Source organism: Aspergillus steynii (genome assembly GCF_002849105.1).
Source record: "Aspergillus steynii IBT 23096 chromosome Unknown P170scaffold_2, whole genome shotgun sequence".
In the NCBI taxonomy this organism is placed as follows: domain Eukaryota; kingdom Fungi; phylum Ascomycota; class Eurotiomycetes; order Eurotiales; family Aspergillaceae; genus Aspergillus; species Aspergillus steynii.
The window spans coordinates 5,821,908-5,843,801 of NW_020194399.1; the positions used below are offsets into that span (position 1 = coordinate 5,821,908).

The 21,894-nt window shown below is 51.8% G+C and overlaps 10 protein-coding genes across 10 annotated transcripts; 4 read left to right on the top strand and 6 right to left on the bottom strand.

Annotated features, from left to right (window-relative positions):
* Positions 1–242: 242 nt before the first annotated feature.
* P170DRAFT_129527 (uncharacterized protein) lies at positions 243–1,081 on the bottom strand. Its single transcript, XM_024842404.1, has one exon. It carries the CDS (start codon positions 935–937, stop codon positions 491–493), a length of 447 nt encoding a protein of 148 aa, XP_024708707.1. The 5' UTR covers positions 938–1,081; the 3' UTR covers positions 243–490.
* On the top strand, positions 1,059–1,978 carry P170DRAFT_129596 (uncharacterized protein). The gene has a single exon (XM_024842405.1). The coding sequence runs from the start codon at positions 1,226–1,228 to the stop codon at positions 1,742–1,744; it is 519 nt and encodes a 172-aa protein (XP_024708708.1). The 5' UTR covers positions 1,059–1,225; the 3' UTR covers positions 1,745–1,978.
* Positions 1,979–2,701: 723 nt separating this feature from the next.
* On the top strand, positions 2,702–4,996 carry P170DRAFT_129704 (putative C2H2 finger domain protein). Its single transcript, XM_024842406.1, has 4 exons — positions 2,702–2,761; positions 2,816–3,799; positions 3,863–4,132; positions 4,190–4,996. Exons 2-4 carry the CDS (start codon positions 2,952–2,954, stop codon positions 4,824–4,826), a joined length of 1,755 nt encoding a protein of 584 aa, XP_024708709.1. The 5' UTR covers positions 2,702–2,761; positions 2,816–2,951; the 3' UTR covers positions 4,827–4,996.
* A 981-nt stretch (positions 4,997–5,977) lies between these two features.
* Positions 5,978–7,585, bottom strand: P170DRAFT_463107 (putative RNA polymerase II Elongator complex associated protein Kti12). Its single transcript, XM_024852139.1, has 3 exons — positions 7,572–7,585; positions 7,171–7,515; positions 5,978–7,083 (listed from the first exon to the last, which is right to left on the bottom strand). Exons 1-3 carry the CDS (start codon positions 7,575–7,577, stop codon positions 6,181–6,183), a joined length of 1,254 nt encoding a protein of 417 aa, XP_024708710.1. The 5' UTR covers positions 7,578–7,585; the 3' UTR covers positions 5,978–6,180.
* Positions 7,586–7,763: 178 nt separating this feature from the next.
* Positions 7,764–8,842, bottom strand: efm7 (putative nicotinamide N-methyltransferase Nnt1). The gene is made up of 3 exons (XM_024845358.1): positions 8,644–8,842; positions 8,013–8,573; positions 7,764–7,963 (listed from the first exon to the last, which is right to left on the bottom strand). The coding sequence occupies exons 1-3, from the start codon at positions 8,791–8,793 to the stop codon at positions 7,898–7,900; spliced, it is 777 nt and encodes a 258-aa protein (XP_024708711.1). The 5' UTR covers positions 8,794–8,842; the 3' UTR covers positions 7,764–7,897.
* A 952-nt stretch (positions 8,843–9,794) lies between these two features.
* Positions 9,795–10,298, top strand: P170DRAFT_424150 (uncharacterized protein; the record flags this gene model as incomplete). Its single annotated transcript, XM_024847552.1, has 1 exon — positions 9,795–10,298. The coding sequence occupies one exon, from the start codon at positions 9,795–9,797 to the stop codon at positions 10,296–10,298; it is 504 nt and encodes a 167-aa protein (XP_024708712.1).
* A 2,684-nt stretch (positions 10,299–12,982) lies between these two features.
* P170DRAFT_349473 (uncharacterized protein) lies at positions 12,983–13,603 on the bottom strand (the record flags this gene model as incomplete). Its single annotated transcript, XM_024843740.1, has 1 exon — positions 12,983–13,603. One exon carries the CDS (start codon positions 13,601–13,603, stop codon positions 12,983–12,985), a length of 621 nt encoding a protein of 206 aa, XP_024708713.1.
* A 2,088-nt stretch (positions 13,604–15,691) lies between these two features.
* P170DRAFT_129754 (uncharacterized protein) lies at positions 15,692–16,292 on the top strand. Its single transcript, XM_024842407.1, has one exon. The coding sequence runs from the start codon at positions 15,914–15,916 to the stop codon at positions 16,217–16,219; it is 306 nt and encodes a 101-aa protein (XP_024708714.1). The 5' UTR covers positions 15,692–15,913; the 3' UTR covers positions 16,220–16,292.
* P170DRAFT_376246 (aminoglycoside phosphotransferase family protein) lies at positions 15,920–18,343 on the bottom strand. Its single transcript, XM_024845359.1, has 5 exons — positions 18,152–18,343; positions 17,787–18,071; positions 17,270–17,641; positions 16,882–17,219; positions 15,920–16,839 (listed from the first exon to the last, which is right to left on the bottom strand). Exons 1-5 carry the CDS (start codon positions 18,318–18,320, stop codon positions 16,366–16,368), a joined length of 1,638 nt encoding a protein of 545 aa, XP_024708715.1. The 5' UTR covers positions 18,321–18,343; the 3' UTR covers positions 15,920–16,365.
* A 678-nt stretch (positions 18,344–19,021) lies between these two features.
* P170DRAFT_400633 (uncharacterized protein) lies at positions 19,022–20,857 on the bottom strand (the record flags this gene model as incomplete). Its single annotated transcript, XM_024846334.1, has 8 exons — positions 20,540–20,857; positions 20,331–20,479; positions 19,896–20,264; positions 19,802–19,846; positions 19,679–19,754; positions 19,313–19,630; positions 19,097–19,266; positions 19,022–19,053 (listed from the first exon to the last, which is right to left on the bottom strand). Exons 1-8 carry the CDS (start codon positions 20,650–20,652, stop codon positions 19,022–19,024), a joined length of 1,272 nt encoding a protein of 423 aa, XP_024708716.1. The 5' UTR covers positions 20,653–20,857.
* Between the last annotated feature and the right edge of the window lie 1,037 nt (positions 20,858–21,894).

The following is a 21,894-nucleotide window of genomic DNA, read 5'->3' on the forward strand; positions in this document are numbered from 1 at the left end:
GCTGCGGTTCAACGACTGCGGCCCGAGAATGCAAACAATGCAAACGCATCACGTGAGTCTCGCTTGCACAAAAGCCTTTCGCACTGGCCAAAACTCCGTTCTCCTTTTCTTTCCCAGCAACACTCGACTCCCCTGACACAGCCTGCCATCCCGGAGTTGCCGCCGGCCACTCATCGTGGCCAATGACCGGGATTTAGTTGGATCTTGCCTTGATGCAGGCAGAACCAAATTACGATTGGCAGAAGGCTGAAACCGGTGTTTGCTCCTTAATAATCAGGGTAAGTCTATTTTTGATTTTCGGTTTTTTCTTTTCTCGACAGCCCACGGGTCTTGGCATCTCAATGATGAACACAATACCAATAAGCATAGTTCACCTGAGGTCTTCGGATCGTTGAACGACAACTGTATACCATCTTTCACCTTTGTCTGATATATCACCTGCCTTCTCGTGTACTTGTCATTTGTCTTGGATTGATTGATCATCCGGAACTCATATCGCTGACATGTGCATCAAGTAGTAGGTCGGCAAATTCGGAGAAATTCCTGAAAAGGAAAAAGAAAAACAGGGAAATTTTAGATTGGAACCAAAAAACAATAATGCGAACAGAAATGAAAGGAAATGAAAAGCAAAATCCAAATACCCTAGCCTCCCGATTAAACTCCAAGCCCCTCGAGAAAATCCCGAGACGTTCGATGGAGACTGCCAAAATGCATTGCTACCCAACTTGGGCTTCCCGTGCTGGATCTTCCGATATCCACCCAGTAAGACACGAACCATTCGCGCCCATGTGTAGATATATGCACCCCCTTTTCCTCCTGAAACCCGGCGCCGCGTTGTCCAGCGTACTTTTGCGCATTTCCCCTCTCGCGATGCGTCGCTGGACAGCATGAGACGCATGGATGAAGTATCAAACTCTCGTCCATCCGACGCTTGCATGCAGAAGGGGGTGAGGAGACATGTTCCCCGAGACGTAGGAGAATTGACGTGTTGCGCTGGGAGCCAAAGGATGGGAGGGCGCCAAAGGGGAGGCCTTCACGAGGGAAGCGGGGCAGAGCGAACTAACGGGCGCTGATTGATCGGGCGGATCAACGGGGACTCTCAATGGTCGAGGGGGCTGCGGGTTTGCATCATCTGGGCCTGCTGGTGATGCAAGCCTGCAGCCCGCGCTCGGGACGATGCAGCCAATAAACACCGCAAATCAAGTGGGGGGCGCCTCACCGCTACATGTGTTTGCGAGTGATACATCCACTCGCTGCCACGTCAGGGCCAGCAGACGGGTATCCATTGGGGTTTATTGGCCGAGAGACGCAAACAACACCACCTCCGGTCGCACCACCATCACCGCCATGTCTTGCAGGATCAAATCATCGTGCTAGACGCCAATCCCGGCTGCAGCAAAATGCACGCCCGGCACACGCTTGGACGCTCCTCGGTCGGCCTGGCCCCCCACGCCTCATCTCCCGCCGCCCGCTGCGAAAGACTCTAAAAGGCCGCCCTTTCCCCTCTGGATCTCGTCCCTCTCGATCTCTTCAACTCATCTCACCTTCTCAATCCGAAACAGAACCCATCCTCCGTCATCAAGATACCCAGATCTGCCTCCACCCTGCTTCCATTTCCTTCCATCATCCTTCTACTTTGCCTCCTTCTACTCCACTTGTTGCTAGATTTGTCACAGTCAAATCTGCTGCTCCACTTGACCACTACCCTGTTTGCTACTACTTGCCGTCTTCCACTTACTACTAAAGGCTTCTTCGTCTTTTCTCTTTATCTTCTCTCCGTGTCCAACCCCGTGGATCTTGGAAAGAACTCATACTCCTTGGCTTCAAAAAAAGACCTTACTGCCCATTGGAACTCAGTCCATATCCTGGATAGGATTTGCCTTGCTGTTTTCTTTTTTCTTTATTCGACTTTCCGAATATCGATAGATCACAGGTAGTTCCCTTGCCTTTCTTTGCTTTATGCCTTTCTTTGCTTTATGCCTTTTGTCTTGCATGTTTCCTTCTGCGTTCTGCGTCTCGACAACCGACTGTGCCTGGATGAATTTTGCCGACCTCAACCGATTTAATACACCATGGAACCCTGGACACCCCGGATTTTTTTGATCTTTTTGCCTAAGGATTTGCCGTCTCTCGACGGCTTCATTGCATGAATATCCCTGGACATTAGCCGTCCACAGCAACCGCTGTGTGACTTGGACACTTCTGAGTGTTGTTTAATGATGCACACTCATCGAAATACTTTGGACCACCTTCATCTGGAACCCTGCTACTCCCTTTACTTCCTCCAAACCTGGAGTGCAAGTTGGATATTGGCCTTTGAGAATACCTGGAACCCATAGAACCATGCCGGACTGGAAACCAATAGGATGTCTTTTTTTGATCCCACTCTGGAGAACCAATGCTTTTGATACCCTGGACACTGCAAATGATGATGATGAACTTAACCACTGTGATATTCGACACGATCCTGGACCAACGAAATGAAACTCATTTGACCTGACCATATGACCCTTCGCACCTTGGCACCAATTGTAGTCTTCGGGACTAAACACCTGGATGAGAGATACCAACTGGTATCCGAGGCCTTGACGGATTTCCTGGCGGCGTGTAGCTTCAAGCTAAGCGTTGTGGACCTGATCTCGCTAGTATTGCTCCCCAAATCTCTTCTGGCCGTTTTCCCTTCTAGACCACTGGACCTCGAATTTGCTTTTTGCCCTGGATATACGACCTTATGCCTTACCTTTCTTGGACACCACTTGTGGTTGGTACATTCCTTTGCTCGTGAGGCGTTGCCGTTTAGCTAACAGAGTTGCAGGATTCTGCATTTTTTGACGCATTGCTTTCTTTGTTTTATTATGATGACATGACCTCGGGAAAACGTTTGCATACTGACTTGTAAATCTTCTAGTGCATTTTCTCTTTTCTTCCAGCCTCGCTGGATTCAGACTATAATGTCCCCAAAGATCAAGAACGACCCAGAAGTTTCTTTGTCTCAGTCCGCTCTTCAGAACATGGATCAGATGTCTCAGTCCAGGCATAACCAATTAGTCCAAGGAATCTCAAACATGGCCCCCAGAGTGATCCCGGATGATGAACTTTCGAGCCAGGATAACTTCTCCTTGTGTTCAAGCACACACCAGAGCCATGGAACCCCCGGACTCAAGTCGTGGTCCGTGAATGATGTCGATGGACTTGACGGTGGTGTCATGTCCTCAGTCAAGCCAGAATCCCCGGAAGTCCAGATGTTGTCTTTCTCGTTGTCTCAGCAACTCATGCCTTCCACCGTCGGACCAAGTGATGTAATGTATCACCCTGGGCCCGAGTTCCCGGGTCTCCAGGATATGGGAGACCAGAGTGAATTGGATTTCACACATGCCCAGGATTTCAACACCCACTACTCCTCGCTAGTGGATTTCAGTGCATTTGACAATGATGTTGGAACTCAAAACAGTTCCCAGTCCTGCACTTCCGACGATGCCCACTCCGTTAGCCACAGCTCCCACACCGATGATGCATGGAACTCCCTTGTGGCAGATACCAGAAACTACCCCGGATCATCCATGGACCACTTCACTTCGAACATGTTTCACCCAGTCCCCGTTTCTCCTCCCTTGACGGAAGCAAGCAATGATGTCTCTGTTACTTCTTCCTGCTCCCACACTGGATACCCCTCTTTCATGTCCCATGACGATACCATGCTCAAGGATGTCACCGCAACCCCCGTTGGCAGCCAGGGAATCAACCTCGGAGACCCGCTCTTCCCCCTTACCCCGCCTCTGAATGAACAAGACCCCAACAGGTCAGTCCTTTACACCTTGTCCGGTTTCGTTTCGCCAACTGAAACTGACACGATGCTCAACAGGACTATTCGACCTTCCAAGAGTGCGCGTAGGCCGGCTTTGCAAACTCCTCCATCTCAGCCCCAGGTGAAGCAGGATGCCGAATTCTTCCCACCTCTTCCCGTCAAGGAGCCCCTTCGCCAAAGATCCAAGGACGGAGCCGAATTGCGGAATCCCCGGGATCACTACTACTACTCCCTTCCGACCCACAGTGATGGAAAATACTACTGCCCATATGCCATTGGAGACAAGCCCTGCAACCACCCCCCGACTACCCAGAAATGCGCTTACCAGTATGTTGTACCCAATTCAGTCCTCTGACGTGTTCTCAAACTAACATTGATAACTAGCAAATACCTGGACTCTCACCTGAAGCCCTACCGCTGCAAGGTCCCTGCCTGCATGGATGCCCAATTGCAGTTTTCTTCCAATGCATGCCTTTTCCGTCACGAGCGTGAGGCCCACGGATTCCACGGCCATGGCGATAACCCTCATCTTTGCCTGTTTGAGGGATGTGACCGATCCGTTCCCGGATATGGATTTCCCCGCCGATGGAACCTCTTTGACCACATGAGACGTGTCCACGACTACGCCTCTTCGGAGCGCCCCAGCTCCCCAGATGCTTCCCCTACCACCGGACAAGCCTCCAAGAAGAAGGAAGCCGCTGGCCGCAAGAGAAGAGTTGCCGGTGTCTCTGGCGCCCAAACGATGAAGCGGACTCGCTCCACCCAGTCCCAGTCCAACCCCCTGAAGGCTGTTCAGCAGACCTCTGCCCACCACGGCCAGAGACTGCAGAACGCGGAGCGCAACTATTACAACTGCCGCTCTCGCCTGCTTGAAGAACTGAGCAACATCATCCCCCAGGATTCTTCCATGCACGAGAAGGTCAATGCCAGCCTTCAGGAGTTGATCACTCTGGGCCTGAACTACCGCCACATTGAAGCCAGCCAGGCCGCTGCTCAGATGACTCACGGTCTCCCGGCTTGAATGACATGCCAGCTAGACCCGGTTTTGAAATCCTTCCAGACTGCCGACAGCTCGGATGACCTTTTAAACAGAATTTCATGATCCCAGACATGAGATTCTCCTACCCCCTTTTTGATGATGTGTGGAAGGTGTCACGGAAACAGTCCGTGCTACTTTTTCAGGGCCACCACTGGATTTTCTTTTTAATTTCCCAGGGATGTTTGATTCTTCCAGGGTATGCCAGGAACACCCATCACAAACAATTATGATGTGTCTTCGCGACCATCATCCCTCCGCGGACTACCTGAATCCGAACGAGGCAATGCATGGACCATTGCAGATCATCGTGATTCCCAACAGACCCGGAGCTAAGCTCTTGTTTGTTGAGGCTTGTGAGGAGCAGCGGTTTATCCAAACCTGAAGCTGCAAGGCACGGCTTTTTTAACTTTTCTTTTTGTTTTTTCCCTTTTCATTCTCATGTTAAAAGGTTGCTTTGTCATTCTTGCCACAACCCCTTTTTTGTATAAAACACTTTTTGTATTTTGGTGGGATTTCTGTATTTCTTTCTCGTCATGTCTCATCAGATCTTCAACAAGACCACTTTCCACGGACCTGCTTTCGCAGTCCAAGAACACTCGTGGTCCGAGACACAAAAAAGACGACACTCAAAAAACAGACGAAAAACGGATGGGAACAGGACACTCGTGCATATGGGTTGGGATTTGGGACTCTTGGGTACTATTTAGAGGATATTGGGGTTTTTTTTCACTTTGGCTTTGGACTTGGTTTGGTTTGGCTTGGTTCATTTCATGTTGATATCCTGTTTGTTTTGGTTATTTTTCCTGTACAGACGCGGCCGGTTGATCTGCGGCTGCTGCTTATTTTGGGGTTCCTTTTGACTTACTTTGTGCATATTATCTTCCAGTCTATTTTGACGGTTGGGTTTTATTTCGGTTTTGGATATAGTCTTTCTTTGGAAAATATCTTGGATCATGGACATTTTTTAACATCTTTTATTTATTTCGTTGTTTACGGGTTTAGGGACTTGTGACTTGGATGGTTATGCCTGTGGTATATACTTTAAAAGTTTTTGATCTTTATTCTCAACTTTGATCTTCTATTTCGAGTAGACTTGTAGTTGAATGTCTTAGCTAATGTGCTTGAGAATTGAGATCTCATGATTCGTAAGTGTATTGACTACCTGCTAGTTAGTTGACCATTTGATCGACCAACGCAGGCAAATCTCTATAAATCAGTACGCAGATGCAGGCTATCCGCATGTAACTTTTCTCTCGCTTAAGCAAAACCAAATGAACCAAACAATGCAAATGCACCTATTCCATCCAGAAACGAGAACAGGCAAGTAAGAAAGAACCTATTCCTCTCCCACCCCAAACTCCGCATTCAAAAACCTCACAAACGCATCCCCCACCTGCCCCGACACCAACCCCCCGGACATCGCCGTATTCGCCGCATGCCCGCCCGCGATATACGCCCGGTTCAGCGAGATCCACTGCCTCCGCAGCCTCTGCAGCCGCGGCAACGCAAGGATGCCGCCCGCGCCGGCCAGCTCGTCCGTCGTGCCGGTGGTCGCGACATGCGCGGGGATGAACACGGGCGTCGACGCCTCCGGGACGGCGATGCTGATGCCTCGCGCGTTGTCGCCCTGCGCGAGCGCCGCCTCCGCGGACGGCGTCGACAGCGTGAAGCTTCGGATCGCGGAGACGATTGCCGACGTGCGCTTCTCCATGTCGTAGAGGGCAGACGAGTCCATGGATACGGGCTGCACGGTTGCTTGGTGGGGGCGGACTTTGACGCGTGGGCGTCCGAGGCCTCCGGCGCGGGTGGTCGTCGTGGCGAGGGACCCCGCGACGCTGGCGCCGGATGAGATGTGTGTGGATGCGAACGTGGAGGCTAGGGCGGATGGCTCGGTCGGGGCTTCGGTGGCAGAGGGGTGCGGGATGCCGGTTAGGGCGCTCCAGATGTCGGCGATCGGGGGCTCGGCGTCGTCCCAGGGGACGGTGAATAGGGGCTTGTCCCAGCGGCTGTGCGTGCTGGGTTCTTCGTACCGGAAGATCAGGTTGTTGAGGAGTTCCGGGGGGTAGGGTTCTGTTGGGTCGGTGGTGGTGGTGGTAGTGGATTCTGGGTTGGCGGACTCGGTCTCGTTCGTGTCGGTCTTGCTCTCGCTCTCGCTCTGGGTCTGGGTCTGGGCTTCTTGACGACGGATGCGCGCCTCGTTGTTCGCGACGCACTGGTCAACCGGTGTACCGACATGTACCTATCGAATCAAACCGTCAGCGCGTTGCTCATCATTCGGAATCACCACCGTCACAATCAAGACAAGACAAGACAAGCGATCACATACCACACAACATGTCGTCCCTAGCGCCTTAGCCTCACACCACAGCTGGTACCGATATCCCTTGATATAATTCATGCCGTCTAGGATGACGAAGCTATCTTTGCCGAGGAGTCGTTTCGCACGCGTATACGCCACGCCGCGGGCCTCCTTTTCCGTGCGCGCATGGTCGTAGACGGTTCGCGGGTGGGATGCATCGTGCGTCGAGACGACGTTGATCTTGTATCGCGGCTTGGAGGCGGGGATGGTGCCTGATTTGAAGAGGGTGGATTGTGTGGATTCGAGCGCGGAGGCGAGTTGCTGGGCGCGGTGGGTGAGGCCCGAGCAGGGGAAGCCGGTTAGGATTATGAGCTGGTTGGAGGGCGTTAGTTTAGTTAATAGTAGGAAATGGACAGGAGAGGACGTACCGGCATGGTGTGGTTTGATGTTGGAGTTGTGGTTGTGAGGGGCTTTTGCGATAGGGAAATTTTTAAGGGCGGGGTGCGGGGCACATGTGACTTTTTTGATGCCGGGTTTTGGCTTGACAGATGGGCGTTAGGAGGGCAATTAAGGCTTATTGTGGCGGAAGATTAGGACCAGTAATTGAGATTCTCGATTTTGTTTCTATTGGGTATAATTTTGTGTGTAGTAGGTGTGATGGTAGATTACCACCATCTATACTCTGTACATTCGTTCAGGTCGTGGCTATAAAACTCTAGCATCCAACAACGCCAACCAATCTATCAATGAACTTTTATTTCAACTCCTCCTCAGTCCATCTAATCTCGTATCCGAAAACAGTCCGACGAAGTTTCTCATCCTGTACCAGTTAGCGACATGCTCGACACTAGCGAACGGAGTCAACCTACCCCGGGATCATTTTCAAACAGAACATTATCCATCAACTTCTCGAACATCTTGGTCACCTTAAACCCGCTGTTCTCGGCCAAGGGAAAGAACGTCTCCGTCCTCGGCAACAGCCACGGCTCGTACGGCGTGAAAATCACCAACGCGACCGCCTCCGGCGACTTCTTCAACGTCATCTGCATCGTCTTGATCAGATTGGGGTGTTCGCGGTAACTATACACCACGTCCGCCATGATCAGGACGTCGAATCTCGTCTCTCCAGCCGGAAGGCATGCCTGGAGCGGCTCGACTGAGGCCCCCCATTTGTATCCGTCGACGTGCAACTTCGAGCCCGCGGGGATCATGGACGCAGAGGACGTCGCATTGTAGCGCATGTTATCGACGAGATCGGGATCGGGATAATCGGTCATGACGGTCGTGCGGGCGCCTTTGATGGCACTGACGATGCTGGGCACACCAGCTGCGGCGCCGATCTCGAGGACGTCCTTGCCGGCGATGAGTTCCTGGGCTCGCTCTTCGATGTAGAAGGCGCTGGTTCGGCCGGCGTTCCAGAGGAGGTCGCCCTGGATTGTCAGTCTGGGCAGTTCCATGGCCTAGAAAATGCCTGATATAAAGGGATCAAAGGGATCATACATAGAGAGGATGGCTTCCCACCAGCCTCACGCGCACCGTCTGGCCCGACAGCATGGGGTGCTCGGCGAAGGTGGGCTCCGGTTCAGGATCGTAGAAGCCCTCGGGGTCATTGAACATGCCCCCGGCATCGTAGTCGTCAGTTTCCGCCATTTCGATTATCCGGTCCCCCACGGCACGGGCAGATCAGCGCGGATCACAGGACAGCGAGTGAGGTGCATCATGACGGTCCCTCATGATTCGGATTTCTTTTTGGTTGGAGATGGTGGGGGAGTTCCCCATCGGGTCTAGCGCGCAGAGATATCGGCAAGTCACATGAGATCACGTGCGCAGCCTCAGCCTCGGCAGGTTTTGGTCTGTACGACCGTACGGGCGGTGTACCTGCGTCTGCGCGAGATCCCCGCGTGGAGATGGCGGAGATACGGTGGTGTTACAGTCCGGGTAATTGTCGGGCTCGCGGCAGAATTTCCTTCTGGAAAAAAAGAAATCGAAAGCCGAAAATTTCCTCGTCGCCGTTCGGAAGAATTAATCGCGTCGTTCTTTTCCTCCGGACGGCAAGGAAGATTTATTGATGTGATAGACCGACGGAAGGGGCATTGTCGATCATCCATCTAGGATCTCCAGGTTATTTGCCCCCTGAAGTTCACGGACAAAAGTACGGTGATAGTCGCCTATTTACCTGCATCCTTTCGCTGCAGTTGCCTGCAGCATTTCGCTTCTTCTCATCCTTCGCAAAGGTTAAATTGCATCGGCGTCATCCATTCGGTCTCTCGTCTCGTCTGGACGTCATCGTTTGCAGTCCACGCCCCACGTGTTGTTGGCTACATCGTAGCACTCTTTCCTATCTCTTCGCTTTTTCTCTCGTTCTTCGCTTTCTCCTCCCACTTTCTCCACGCCCTCACTCTCTCCCACTCTCATCACGCCATGCCTTTTTAATTACCCGCTGTCGAACCCGCCGTCTCCACCGGACTCCGATCAGACCATTCCATCCATGAAGTTTTCTTCTCCCGCTCGATCTCCATCTGCGATATAGACCTTTTCTTTCCTTTTCTCCGACATAGACCGATAGACAACACAAGACTGGCTCTTACGATATCACGCCCTCTACTCTTTACTCAACCTACTCTCCACTACAATCATAAACCCCACCCACCATGAACGTGAACATGAACCTCAACATGGACTCAACCCCTCATCCATTCAACCCGCCCGCCTCGTCCACAGCACCTTACAACACAACAATACCCTCCGCGACAGCGACCGCGCCGAACCCTTCAAACCCGCTCCTCTTCTCCTCCCCATCCGCCAACACCACCACCGTCGCCTCCAACCCAGCCCTAAACCCCAACCCGCATCACGCGCCCGCCGTCGATCCCCTGCACCACCTGCAGCACCAGCACCAGCAGCTGCAGCCCGGAGTAGGACACACAGAGACGTCCGTGGCCCCTGCACCCGGCACCGCGGAGTCCCAGGCCCCAGGCCCAGGCCCAGGCCTGGTGCGACAATCGTCCGCGACCACTTATCCGCATCAGATTGAGGGCGCGGGCGGGCCGACCGCTACGGCGCCGTTCTTGCGGGACTTCAGTCTTGTGGCGGAGGCGGCGAAGCGAGCGCAGATGTCGGTCGTTATGAGGGATTTGGAGAGCGTCACGCTATGATGTCTTGGTTGTGGTGGTGGTGATAGGTTGTTGGATGGGATGGGATGGAAGGGAAGGGTCGGGGTGTTTGCCCTCATCTCCGTGTCTATTCTGGATGTGCTTTGCATACATATGGGGAAGTGCTCATGAGGACAGGGGAAGGGGAAGGGGTAAGGGAAAGGGGATGGATGGACGAATGGACGAGACACGTCGAAAGTAAAAGAGGAAAGGAAAGGGGAAGGGGCGGTGGTTATTGGATAGAAGAACCCTCCCCCTGGAACTTATTCGGTTTGATTTCTTGCTTGATACGCGGATATTTCTCTATTTGTGATTATTGGTATACTTATTACTTAGTAGCGAGTGGGGTGGAAAACGGCGTTAGATCCATGTTCCTTGTTTGAGTCGACATTTTTCATTTGTTTGCTGCGCTGCTTGACACTTTACTTACTCTATATCATACCTATACCATCATGCCAGTTGTACTGTTTGCTACCTTGACAATCAATGATTATTCAACCCGCAGAACCGCGACCGAATCCGAGATCCTTATACCTAACTACCTAGTGACATCTTGGCCATCTGCCTCGTCCGTAGGATCTACCTCGAATGATACGTCATGAGAAGTACACATACCTACTTAGGCAATAGCTCACCAGTCAGGATAGTTTAACTTATATTACTGCGGATCCTCATCCTCTCCAGGGACTACTCCGTAAAAAAGCCCCCAAGCGATTAAATGACTTCATCTCGCCGCTCTAGGTCGGGCGGAAATTAACCCTTCCCCTCCCCTCCACTCTCGAAATTTCCGAGACAACGCGGACACTTCCGGTATCCATTTACTTACCTTACTCCATAGCCCATAGTTACTTGTGCCAGGGTATGTAAGTAAGCATTACGGAGCATGTTAGGGGGAAGTAGGACTAGGGGCTATGCTATGGGTCGATAAACAGGGCAGGAGATCTGACATAAGGAACTACCCCTCGGGACGGGTTTCTCTCTCTTACGCAGTACTCGTATGGTGTGGTGTATACAAGCCACAGTCTAGGGTAAGCAAGCAAGCAAGCGAGTAAGCAGAGGAGACAAACAAGCAAGCAGAGACAGCAGTCACAGCACAGCACAGCCGCTCAGGGCGCTAACAGCCAAACAGCCAGGCAGCGAACACACTAGCCAATAACTTCAACACGAACAAGAGAAACTAGGCAAAAACAAAAAGAAAAAGAAAAAGAAAGAAAGAAAGAAAACCACTAACGCCTCTCCCTACCCCGAAGGCCGAAAATAGCACCGACAAAAGACAAAGCAAAGAGTAATTTTCCCACGAACCCCCAAGAAAAAAAAAAGCAAAAAACAAAAAAACGCCAACGCCAACAATCACCAGCAACGTGGCGACTCCATAGTCAGCCTATCCTTACATACCTGGCTAGCTACCTTAGCCAGCAGCCTAACCACTAGGTGCATACAAACCACGCAGACCGCAGTACTCCGTACTCCGCCGAAGACCACGCAGTACGCAGGAAGTAGAAAATAGAAAATCGCTAACCAGTGAGTGAACCAGTGGGAGTAACCAACACCAACTAACGGCGTAAGTCCCGCACGCCACTGACACGACACATTCAGTCTTTCAGCAAGACATTTCTGGCGCCTACGGTGCACCTACGGCGGAAATAGTTAGGCATTTTGACCGACCGGCCTGTCATAGGACCGGCGCGTCCCTGCTCTGGTCGCAACGGCGCGAACATGTCTTACTTACTTGCGGTAGGGACCGCCGGACCCTGTGACGGCTCTGGCGGTCTCGCTAGACCGGATAGAAGCAATGTATGTAGCGTAAGGGAGCGCCACGGCTAGGCGGAATAGGACTAGCCGGGGGGCAATGGTTGGTTGTCGCGTGTCTATTTATTTAGGTGTCGTTAGGGGCAGGGTGGAGGGGGTTTGATTGGTTGGGGATTTGATGTCTACCTATTTATCTATCTATTCATTTACATAGGTTCTATTTGCGTTGGGAGTAAGGTAGTAGGTAAGGTAGGGCAGGGTAGGCAGGGTGGTATCTACGTAGGTAGTACACTGTCGTATCAAATATAGATCATGTCTTGTCCTGCGACTAATTCGGGCGGTTGGCTTGACGGTGAGACATTTCTGTAACTATGCATGTATGATGTATGATGTATGTATGTATTCGGTTCTAAATATCTGACATGATAATCAGGGGTAAGGAAGATCGAAATAAGACCAGAGCACGAAAACATCGGAGGATGAGCTGACTAAGTAATGTAAACAGACAGACAGACAGACAGACAGACGCGAGAACAAAAACGAAAACCAAGCAAAGCCCAAATAAACAACCACATGCAGATGTGAGTAGAAGGAAAACAGAAGATTCGAAGGAAATGGATACCCCAAACACCCAAGCTAATGCGACAAAAGACAGCGGTCTAAGGAGGGAATCAAGTATGTAAATGCCGATGTTGAACAACCAAGGAGGGACTTTTGGCGGATGCGGATATTAAAATGCGAATGAGAAAATAAAGGAATGGAAAAGGCCTCCGTGCGAAGATGTCGAGAAAAACTCCAATGGCAAAATGCTGTTTTGTTTTCGTGTCGAATAGATACCTATTCTGGTTTGTTTTGTTCAGTCCGATTGATGGAAAATTATTGCGCCCGAAGATATTATAAGTAGCGCCGATCGATTGTTTTCGAATACCGTAGCCAATCTACATCTGAGTCGAGGACCCGATCAGATTCGGCTGCGAGATACTCGCTCCCTGGCCTGGACGGAAGCGCTTCTTCTGCGAGAATCCCAAGCGATTCGACAGTCTGCGACTGAGCGACTGCGCAGGGGCCGGGGGGTTCCAGTTATCGATGGAAAAAGTCGAGATGGGACGAGGACGAGGCGGTTCCGAAGTCATGGGGCTCTCTCCGCCGGACAGCGACGAGCCACTGGACCGGAGCCCCGAGCCGCCAACACTGGTATCCAGCATGAATGTGGAGTGGCGATTACGGCTCTTGAGCCTCTCGCGCGGCTCCAGCTGCAGCGAGAAGTCCTCCTTGATGTCGTCGAGCGCGTGCGACATGCGCCGCAGCAGCTTGGGCTTCTCGGCGATCGACGGTTCACGCTGTTCGAGCCCGTACACCTGCAGAGGCGTCGAGTCCGTGTCCTCGTTCAATGGTGTCGCGTAGTACCGCGGTAGCCGGGGGAGGTTGAATTTTACTGTCTTGTCCGCCCGGCGGCGAGGAATAGGTGGGAACCAGGCATTGGGGTGAGGGCTCTGGGCGATAGGGCTGCCGGCGGTAGAGGAGGCCGAGGATAGAGATTCGGTAGGTGAGGTCAACATTTTTGCTTTGGGTTGGTTCGATCGGTTCGTGCTGTTTCTGTTGTACAAGTGATCGGTCTTTTTTTTCTTCTTTTCCTTGATCACAGCCCGCCTATCAGAACGAATGTTGTATGCGGTGAATTTTGTACAGGGTGGATTAATCCGATATTATTAGACGTCCGCGCGGTATGTATAAGCGGAACAATAGGATATAGTAGACACAGGGCAACGAGGGTCAGATCTGTGATAGATGATAGTAGGGCAAAGTAAGGTAGCGAGCGATGGAGCAAAAAAAAAAATCGTCGTCGATTAGCAGCTGAAAGGATTTCTCAGCGCAAGTCCGACCGAGTCAGACAGTTCGTCCCATCTCGGTGTAGGATGGGGATGGGGGGGTAAGAAATAATTATAGCACGGATGCCAAAAGAGACTAAAAGGAGACAAAGTGGAACTCCGGAGCATCATGGATTCAACTGGTCCATTACTGGATCGGTATTACTGTTTACATCCACCCTCAACTGGTATCCGCGCTGTAGCCTCCTTTCTCGTATTGCCTGAGTTCCACTGGACAAAGAACAGAGGGGACAAAAAGAAGAGTGGCCCTCCCCTTTCATTTCCTTTTCCTACGATCGGATCTTCGGAATGGCCTCATAGATCTCGCATCGCGAGTCATTGCGAGGGGTTCCATGGCGCGGCGGCAAACGCTGTACGGGCATTGGCACTGGCCAACCTTGTCCAGTAACCTACTTACCCTACCGACCTGCGATTGATAATGTCGTTACGGCAAATTCTATCGATCCCCATCTATAAATACACGTCTACCTGAAACATGCATAGGCGCTGGGCGATGTCGGATGGCTTCCACGGTAGGGGACGAGGCGCGTGCATTGCGTGCGTATGACATTATGCCTCCTGACTCGGGAGAATGAACGAGGCTATACTTTGCTCAGCTCTGAGCACCAAAGTTGAGGGGGAGAAAAAAAAGAGAAAGTGGTCCAAGTGACCCAGTCCGCAAGGTCCACGGGCCGGAATCATTGGCGGCGACGAAAATTAGAGCATCATTCCGGCCGCGGATGATGGAATGATGGAATTCCATTGTCTCATTTTTTACCCACGGAATGGGTCATTTTCCCGTGGTGTGATGCACCCCATACATTTAGCTACGTATGATGATACCTTGCGATACCACATCTGGTTACCACTTTGCCCCGGTGGAGATGTGGAATTTTATGTCGACGGAATATCCGAATTACGGAGTAGGAGTACACTTCAGTCTCTCTGTAGTAATAATGCCAAAGTCCTCTCTCGCAGGTAAACATGAAGTAAAGCCAGTAGTAATGAATGCCAAGACCCTGCAAATCATGACACCCCGTACAGTCCGGAGATCCTCCTTGTCCCTGCATTTCACTCCGTACTGTTAAATTGTTTCATTCCTTTTTTTTTCTTTTCGTCCTCCTCCTGACCCGACAGAAACCAATAATGAAAACTGGACAACATCCGAAATAAAACCAATCTGTGTGTAACCGACCTGCAGCGCACTAACGGCCCCCTAAAGACCTTAGCGCCCTCCTGCAGAACCAGCCACATTTGCGCTTGGCCTGCAAGGTGAAACAATTTCCTCGCATTGGACTAATCAGATCCGCTGCTCAGAGAAGGCAACGGAACGGAAAAGGACCCAGCGGCTTTTTTCCCTTCCTGTCCACTTTTCGTGGGTTTTCATTTTCGTCCGCCCCTCTGATCCAAAGATCGCACTGCCCCCCACAGCCTCAAGGGAATTTCCGTAGGATGGGACGGGTGGGATCGATTCTCCCAGTCCCATGTTATGGAGTCCATGTGCGCGACGCAGCGCAGGGATTGGTTCGCTCGCTGGAGTTCTGTTCCGATGCGATGCGATGCGGCTGGGTTTAAAGTTTTTCTTTCGTTTTTTCGATTTTGAAATTATGAGGTCCACTTGGATGGCAATGGTTTCCTACAGCGGCTATTACTATGGGCGATTGAGTCAGGGACGCACAATTCCGCAGCTGTGATGGATGCGCAAAGGAAGGGGGCAATTGGGCTCGGCGTTGGCTGGGTGATTCACTTTCGTTCGTCGACGAAAGCCCTCAACCGACTCCGTAGGACTACTAAAACTAACACCTAGCAAGTTAGCAGTCTAATGCCTGCCGTCCGGTCATGCATGGGCGGCAATGGGGATCCGCTGTGTTTGCCGATCCCGGCACCTTATGCTTATTGGCAGATATTAATATTCCGTGGGCTGCTGGGAGTATGGGGTAAGCGATCTGATTACTGCTTGGCCGCGCATGGCAGGCTGGCACATCTGCATCCTGAATCCTGATGCCTGTTGCGTTTCGCTTTGCTGGGGTTTCGGTATGTTTTGTGTTTTGTTTCGTCGATCCACGGATGGCTGGCCGGTGGTACTCCGTCTACGGCCGAGATCTAAAGTCCACCGCATCGCAGCCTCGCGATCTTAACCATGGGACGGACGGTGGAAGAGGCGTACAGCCACGCGCAATGCATCCAGAGAACCATCAACAAACACCCCAGTACATAACCCATTGCGAACACCCCTTTGCCCGGTCGCTGTCCGCCATCCGGAATCTTCTCACCTCCTCGTCATCTGGGTTCGTCATCAGCGCTTGAGCCACCGTTGATTTGCTCCACCTGATCGGCCTCGACACTCGATATGACAGCTGTCGCTGAACGATTCACGCACGGCCAGGCTAGGTAACAGCATTCTGGCTGGGTGATTACTGTCATTACCGATTACTAGGTAGTTCATGACCACGTCAAATATCATACGGCCACACTATTCTCGCCTCTTCTTCGCTGTTGATGTGATCGTCCGGATCGTCGAGGACCGCCCGCACAAACTCGTCGAACAGTTCCCTATGCACCTGCTGCGTCAACTCCCATGCCTCGGGCGGAACCCAGCCGTCGGACGGAACGTTCAATCCCTCCATTAGCATACGCTCTAGCTGAAAGACGGTTTTGAAATACTCGTACTCTTCCTGGTGGGTGGCGAGTTCTTCCGCCGTCGGGGTGGCGTACGGACAAGTGCCGACGAACCCCATCGCGTTCCAATACTGCGCCGTTTGGATCAGATCGTGACGAAGCGCCACAGCCCCGTTGGCCCACGTATTGTGCGTGTATCGAAACGGTCGGAAGAGGTTGGCGTTCATCGATCGAGGCTGGCCGATCTTGGGCAGTTGGAGTTGTGTGATGGCGTCGAACGCTTGGTGGCAGAGGTGCTCATCTCGCGTCTGCTCCTCATCTGAGGTAGATGTGGAGGTCTGGTCTCTCACTGTTGCGAAGTCCGGCACTTCGTCGGCATACCAGAATGCGGGCTCTATGCTGGCGGCTTGCCAGTCGATTATCCCCGTGATGACCGTGGGGTCTTCTCGTGAGACGAATATGTTGCGCTTGTGTAGGTCGGGGTGGAATAGCGTGGGCGCGACGCATTGTTTGATTCGAGGATCTGCCGCCATGGCGTGAAGCACGCGACGAGCATGGCTCAGTAGCTCGATGTGATCCTGCACAGAACCATAAAAGGATGGTCTCTTTCGCACGGGCAGATCTGGTGATGGAAGCCGCGAGAGACCGGCATCTACTAATCCATCGCAGAACGCATTAAAGTCAACCCCTTCGTAGATCAGCAACTCTGCCTCATAAAAAAGTGCTAAATCAACTCACAAGGCCCCCGATTCCCCCTGCCAGAACCACCTCTATCACTGGACATAACGCCAGCCTCCCAATAATACCTCGCGCTACAATGCGGCCCGATAGCAAACCTATCATCCAGATCCCTCGCAACAGAGGCCTCAACATCACCCGTAAAATAGATACTCCCGTAGGCTGGAAAAGAAAGCTCGACGACCGGCTTCAGGACCTTGTAAATCGACCGTATGCACTTCAGCTGCTGAACGCCGGACATATCACGCCATGCCTGGTGCAGTTGGACCCCAGACACACACTCCATGATGATATACTCGGCGCCGATAGGATTCGCGACGTCGTCGGACCAATCCATGATTTTCGGGACGGGGGTTTGCGTTTTGCTTTGCACTGTAATTATAGTAAGTTACTCTTGCCTACCATCTATCCTTAGATAAATACTCCCCCAAGCATAGATCATACTATATTAACCCTACACCTACGCACCCAAACAGACAGAAACCCCCGAAAAAAAAAAACAAAAGGAAAAACTCACAAAACTCCCCCATCGCCACCTCCGACCTAACAAGCACATCCGTCCTCCCCGCCGTCCGGAACGGCAACCTCGCAACAACGCGTCTCCCATCATCCAGCGCGAACACGAAGACGCGATTATTTCCGCCCTCGAGCTTCTCGCAGCTAACGATGGGTCCGTTTTCAGGACACAGGGCCTGGATTTTCAGGCAGAGGGCGGAGAAATCGAACTCGATGTGCCGGAGGGAGTGTTGTTCGTGGTTGTTGAGGAGCCAGTGGCCGGAGGTGTAGGCGTGGGGGTTGAATTCTATATGATGGGTTTGGTTAGTTATTACCTGCCCGGGTTGGTTGTGGTGGGGAGGTTGGGGAGTGGTGAGGGGTGCGGACTGGGTTTGAAGGATTGCGGAGTGTTTGGGTGTAGATCGCGTTTTGTCTTCGTCCAAGGGGTACCACCGGTGTTGATGCTTCGCGGTAGGCTCAGACTTGAGTTCCCGCCTGAAAAGACATGGAAGGGGCGGGGAGATGCGCGCGATCGTATTCGCAGGTTCAATCTCATAATGCCTGTCTGCCTGTTTGTCATTAGGGATGGATCTCCGAAGATATGACACATTCACCCACTCTTTACAGCGTACGTGACTGTTGACGATGAAAGCAAAGCCAAGGTCCGTAACCGCCAAGACAACAGCCCTTTCTGGAAACATTCCGGCATGATCCTTGTCGCTTGGCATGGACTATTTGTGGCGGAGTGCATGTCCTATGGGGTATGACGTAGGGAGTGTGGAGGAGTGCGGAGAAGAAAGGGAAAATAGTCCTGTGATTCTGCAAGGGATGGCTGTGTATTTATGAGCTGTCTGTTTCGATGGTTGTTGCTGGTGGATGTGATATGGGTGTGTGAGATGCGGGTATGAACTATGAAGGTATGCATGGATAGGGGATTTCAAGGACAAATTATTTGGTAATTTGGGTTGTGGTTTGTGGGAGGTTTTGGTTTTGGTCAGTGTCGGTTACATGTCATAATTATGATTAATATCGATGTTAGGATATGATGCAGAGGGATTCGTGAAGGCAGATATCCTGCAATATATCTTGTATTATGCTGAAGTCACATTTGTAGGAAAACCGAAACATTACTCCATAACGCAATGCTATATAGATACTTAAACACCCTGGTTCGTCTTCTACCAGTATCGGAACATCCAATTAATTCAACGCATTCAACGCATTTACTAGGCATACATCGTGGCTCATCATATATTCTCACATAACAAAAAGCAAATTGACATCTGCAACTGTTAGTAGAAACACCTCGGTGTAAGATGTAAGAATACTCACCCAATGGATGACTGCAGCTCAGCTGCGGCTTTTGGGTATATTTTCCTTCTAATTCCGACCGAATCGAGTTGAGTAGTTGCAGGTAGCTCTGATTAGGCTGCTGTGTCCATGACTTGATGAAAGCCCAACTCAAGGCTCCTCGAGCTTCTCCGTCTTGGAATGTATCCGCCCTGTTTGGGTTAGTGGAGCCCGCGTCAGAATAAAGGGAGCACTTACGAGGTCTGCGTGTCCTTTGATCCCGAGAACATGACCACGTCCGCCGGCGAGGTCTTGGTCATTACCGTGCGCTGTCGGGCGGAATCGCCGATGGCCGCTTTTTTGAAGAACCCAATGGCCGTCTGCGCCATGCTGCCCAGGTCTCCTTTGCCGTACGAGAGGACAGCGCTGAACAGGTCTTGTGCGGCCTCTTTGGCCAGGTTGGGCTCTTTCAGAATACCCTGTGTCGAGTATACGTAGGGCAGATCAAGTGCAGTACCGGAGTGACACGAGTCGAAAATGGCGGTTAATCGGACACCGGGCCTGAGTGGACGGACCCTAGAAATCATGAGTATAGAAACATACGGGCGGAGAGAATTGACGTACATGATGGCGTGCATATCGTCATCCACAATGTGCCCAGCGGTACGGTAATCCAGAGGATAAATAACATCATCGTAGCCTTGGCCGTGTTAGCACAATTCACAATGAATAGGGGACAAAACCTACCATCTTCTTCGTCTCCGTCAAGATCTGGCGTTCGTCCACCGTGACCTAAAACCGGTTAGTCTTCTAATTTCCAGCCGATCGGCGTAAATCCTACCGGAGAAATGAACAAAGAGAGAATCATTCGGCTGGGCATCCTTCACAAGCCACTGCATCGCGCGCAGAATATTGGCCTTCGTAGGCACGCTCATGGCATTTTTCTGATCATCCGTCAAAATGACCATGTCCTCTCTCCGGTAGCCGAACTTCTCGTGCAGAAAGTTCGACATGTTGGCGACATCATTGATGCAGCCACGGAGCGCATTGGGCTGCCCAAAGTAGTTAATTCCGATCAGCAGGGCTTTCCGGCGACCCGTGCAAGTGGAGTACTGGAATCGGTAATTAGACGGGGCTCCGCGACCGAAGTGCTGTGCCTCCTGGGGCGGACGCGGCGGAGTGTTATTTTGATGCCATGATTGCGAGTGGCCTTTGGGAATTGTCAGCGATGCCAATTGCGACTTTGGGCCGGAAATCACGGAAGAGAAGAGCTTACTGTGGTATGACCGGTAAGGCGACGAGGATTGCGGAGGCGGGGTTGGCGTATGAGGGGGACCGTACGGGCCAGGCGAGGGATAATGCTGAGGGGGATATTGGTTATACGAGTGAGGAGGTGGAGGGCCTGACGGGGGATATTGCGCGGGGCTGGGAGGAGTCAGTCAAGGCCGTGGAGACAAGGAAAGGAATCAAGGAAGGTAAGCTGACTAGTGTTGCTGCTGCGGGGGAGGCCAGTATCCCGGTTGCTGGCGAGGGTAGTCACCAGACCATCCCTGAGACCATCCCTGGGGAGGGGGAGGAGCAGAATGACGGTAGTACATCAATCAATCGATCGATCCAACAACGAGAGGGGCTGCTGCGGGGGAAGGAGATCAGACTGTTGCCAAGTCCGTCTCCACGAAGAGATTGTAATGAATAAAAGCAAGTGAATCAATACCTCTCAACCACGGTTACGGAGGATAGTCGAGAAGAAGAGGACAGAGAAGAGGAAGAAAAGGAAGAAAGAAGGAAACGGCGCAACGAGAGATTTTAAAGAGATGAAGATCCCCAGGCACTGGGGCGACAGGGCTGGCTGATACGTGCGCTTCGGGAGGGGAGTCGGTGGGGCCGACACGAGGCTTAGGGCACCGGCGGTCAACATGAAGAACTCCTGGATCATCATTTCTCTTTACTATTTGCTCGTTACAGAGGAAAGCATCAATGTCTATCTAATCGCATAAACCCCCGTCCTGTCTTTCCGGTCTGCCATCACCGTTGATTCCATCGTGGGTTCACGTTGAAGTTCCCCTCGACCGTCACCGACACGGTCGCTGCCTTCAACTCCCGCCCATTAATTCGACATATTCATGGCCGGTGCATACGCTAGGCCCATCAGTTCCGTTAGTTCCACTCGAAACCAGTTGTGGTCTTTAAGCATGATCGAGTCCACGAATCCCGTCGGCTCCTCAACCAAGGAGATGCTGGATAACACATCATGATCCATGGATCCGTCCGTCGCAGCCCACCAGTAGGGCAGACGCTTGCCCGGGAAAGGCAATGTTCCGGAATGTTCGTCTAGGCACCAGCATATCCCATTGGACTCTCGCCCTGCAGGGCTCCATTGGGCTGAGTCCTGAAATGACGATATCCGGGGCAAAAACGGATATTCGGCTGGTCCTTTCAACTGTGTCCCGTTGCTGATCAGGTGCCCGGTGCGCCCGGTCGTGCCGTGGGTTTTTCCGATCCATGGGCAATGGACACCTTACTTCTTCCTTGTTCCTTATTAATAGTAGTGTATAGACTGATGCAGACGCCTCTCCTGAGTCAGGTGATGCGGTGCGATTGTCATGTCGATGACTAATGAGTCATGCCATGGAGTCACCATGAGTCGCCGCCCACTGGTTCTGAGCAATCACCCGTGAATAGTGGAATGGGAAGTCTCCCTCGAGACATATCCGGAATCAATGGAATCAAGTTTTGATTAATGCTGCACATAGAAAGCATCAAGAAGGGGCAAACCAATAAAACTTTGAAGAAAAAGGAAAATTGAGAGAGACGTGGCAAGAGGATATGACTCGCCATGT

Bases quoted from the DNA above. Each gene is read 5' to 3' on its own strand.
- efm7 (XM_024845358.1), bottom strand. From the start codon at position 8,793: ATGGCGGAAACTGACGACTACGATGCCGGGGGCATGTTCAATGACCCC. The intron at 8,574-8,643 runs GTATGATCCCTT...CTGACAATCCAG, and splicing joins TGGGAAGCCATCCTCTCTAT to GGCGACCTCCTCTGGAACGC. The intron at 7,964-8,012 runs GTAGGTTGACTC...TAACTGGTACAG, and splicing joins TGTTTGAAAATGATCCCGGG to GATGAGAAACTTCGTCGGAC.
- P170DRAFT_463107 (XM_024852139.1), bottom strand. The intron at 7,084-7,170 runs GTATGTGATCGC...TTGATTCGATAG, and splicing joins TAGGGACGACATGTTGTGTG to GTACATGTCGGTACACCGGT.
- P170DRAFT_129527 (XM_024842404.1), bottom strand. From the start codon at position 937: ATGCAAGCGTCGGATGGACGAGAGTTTGATACTTCATCCATGCGTCTC.
- P170DRAFT_129596 (XM_024842405.1), top strand. From the start codon at position 1,226: ATGTGTTTGCGAGTGATACATCCACTCGCTGCCACGTCAGGGCCAGCA.
- P170DRAFT_129754 (XM_024842407.1), top strand. From the start codon at position 15,914: ATGCCTGTTGCGTTTCGCTTTGCTGGGGTTTCGGTATGTTTTGTGTTT.
- P170DRAFT_376246 (XM_024845359.1), bottom strand. From the start codon at position 18,320: ATGAGATTGAACCTGCGAATACGATCGCGCGCATCTCCCCGCCCCTTC. The intron at 17,642-17,786 runs GTGAGTTTTTCC...CTATAATTACAG, and splicing joins GGTGGCGATGGGGGAGTTTT to TGCAAAGCAAAACGCAAACC. The intron at 17,220-17,269 runs GTGAGTTGATTT...TGATCTACGAAG, and splicing joins CAGGGGGAATCGGGGGCCTT to GGGTTGACTTTAATGCGTTC.
- P170DRAFT_129704 (XM_024842406.1), top strand. From the start codon at position 2,952: ATGTCCCCAAAGATCAAGAACGACCCAGAAGTTTCTTTGTCTCAGTCC. The intron at 3,800-3,862 runs GTCAGTCCTTTA...GATGCTCAACAG, and splicing joins AATGAACAAGACCCCAACAG to GACTATTCGACCTTCCAAGA. The intron at 4,133-4,189 runs GTATGTTGTACC...ATTGATAACTAG, and splicing joins ACCCAGAAATGCGCTTACCA to CAAATACCTGGACTCTCACC.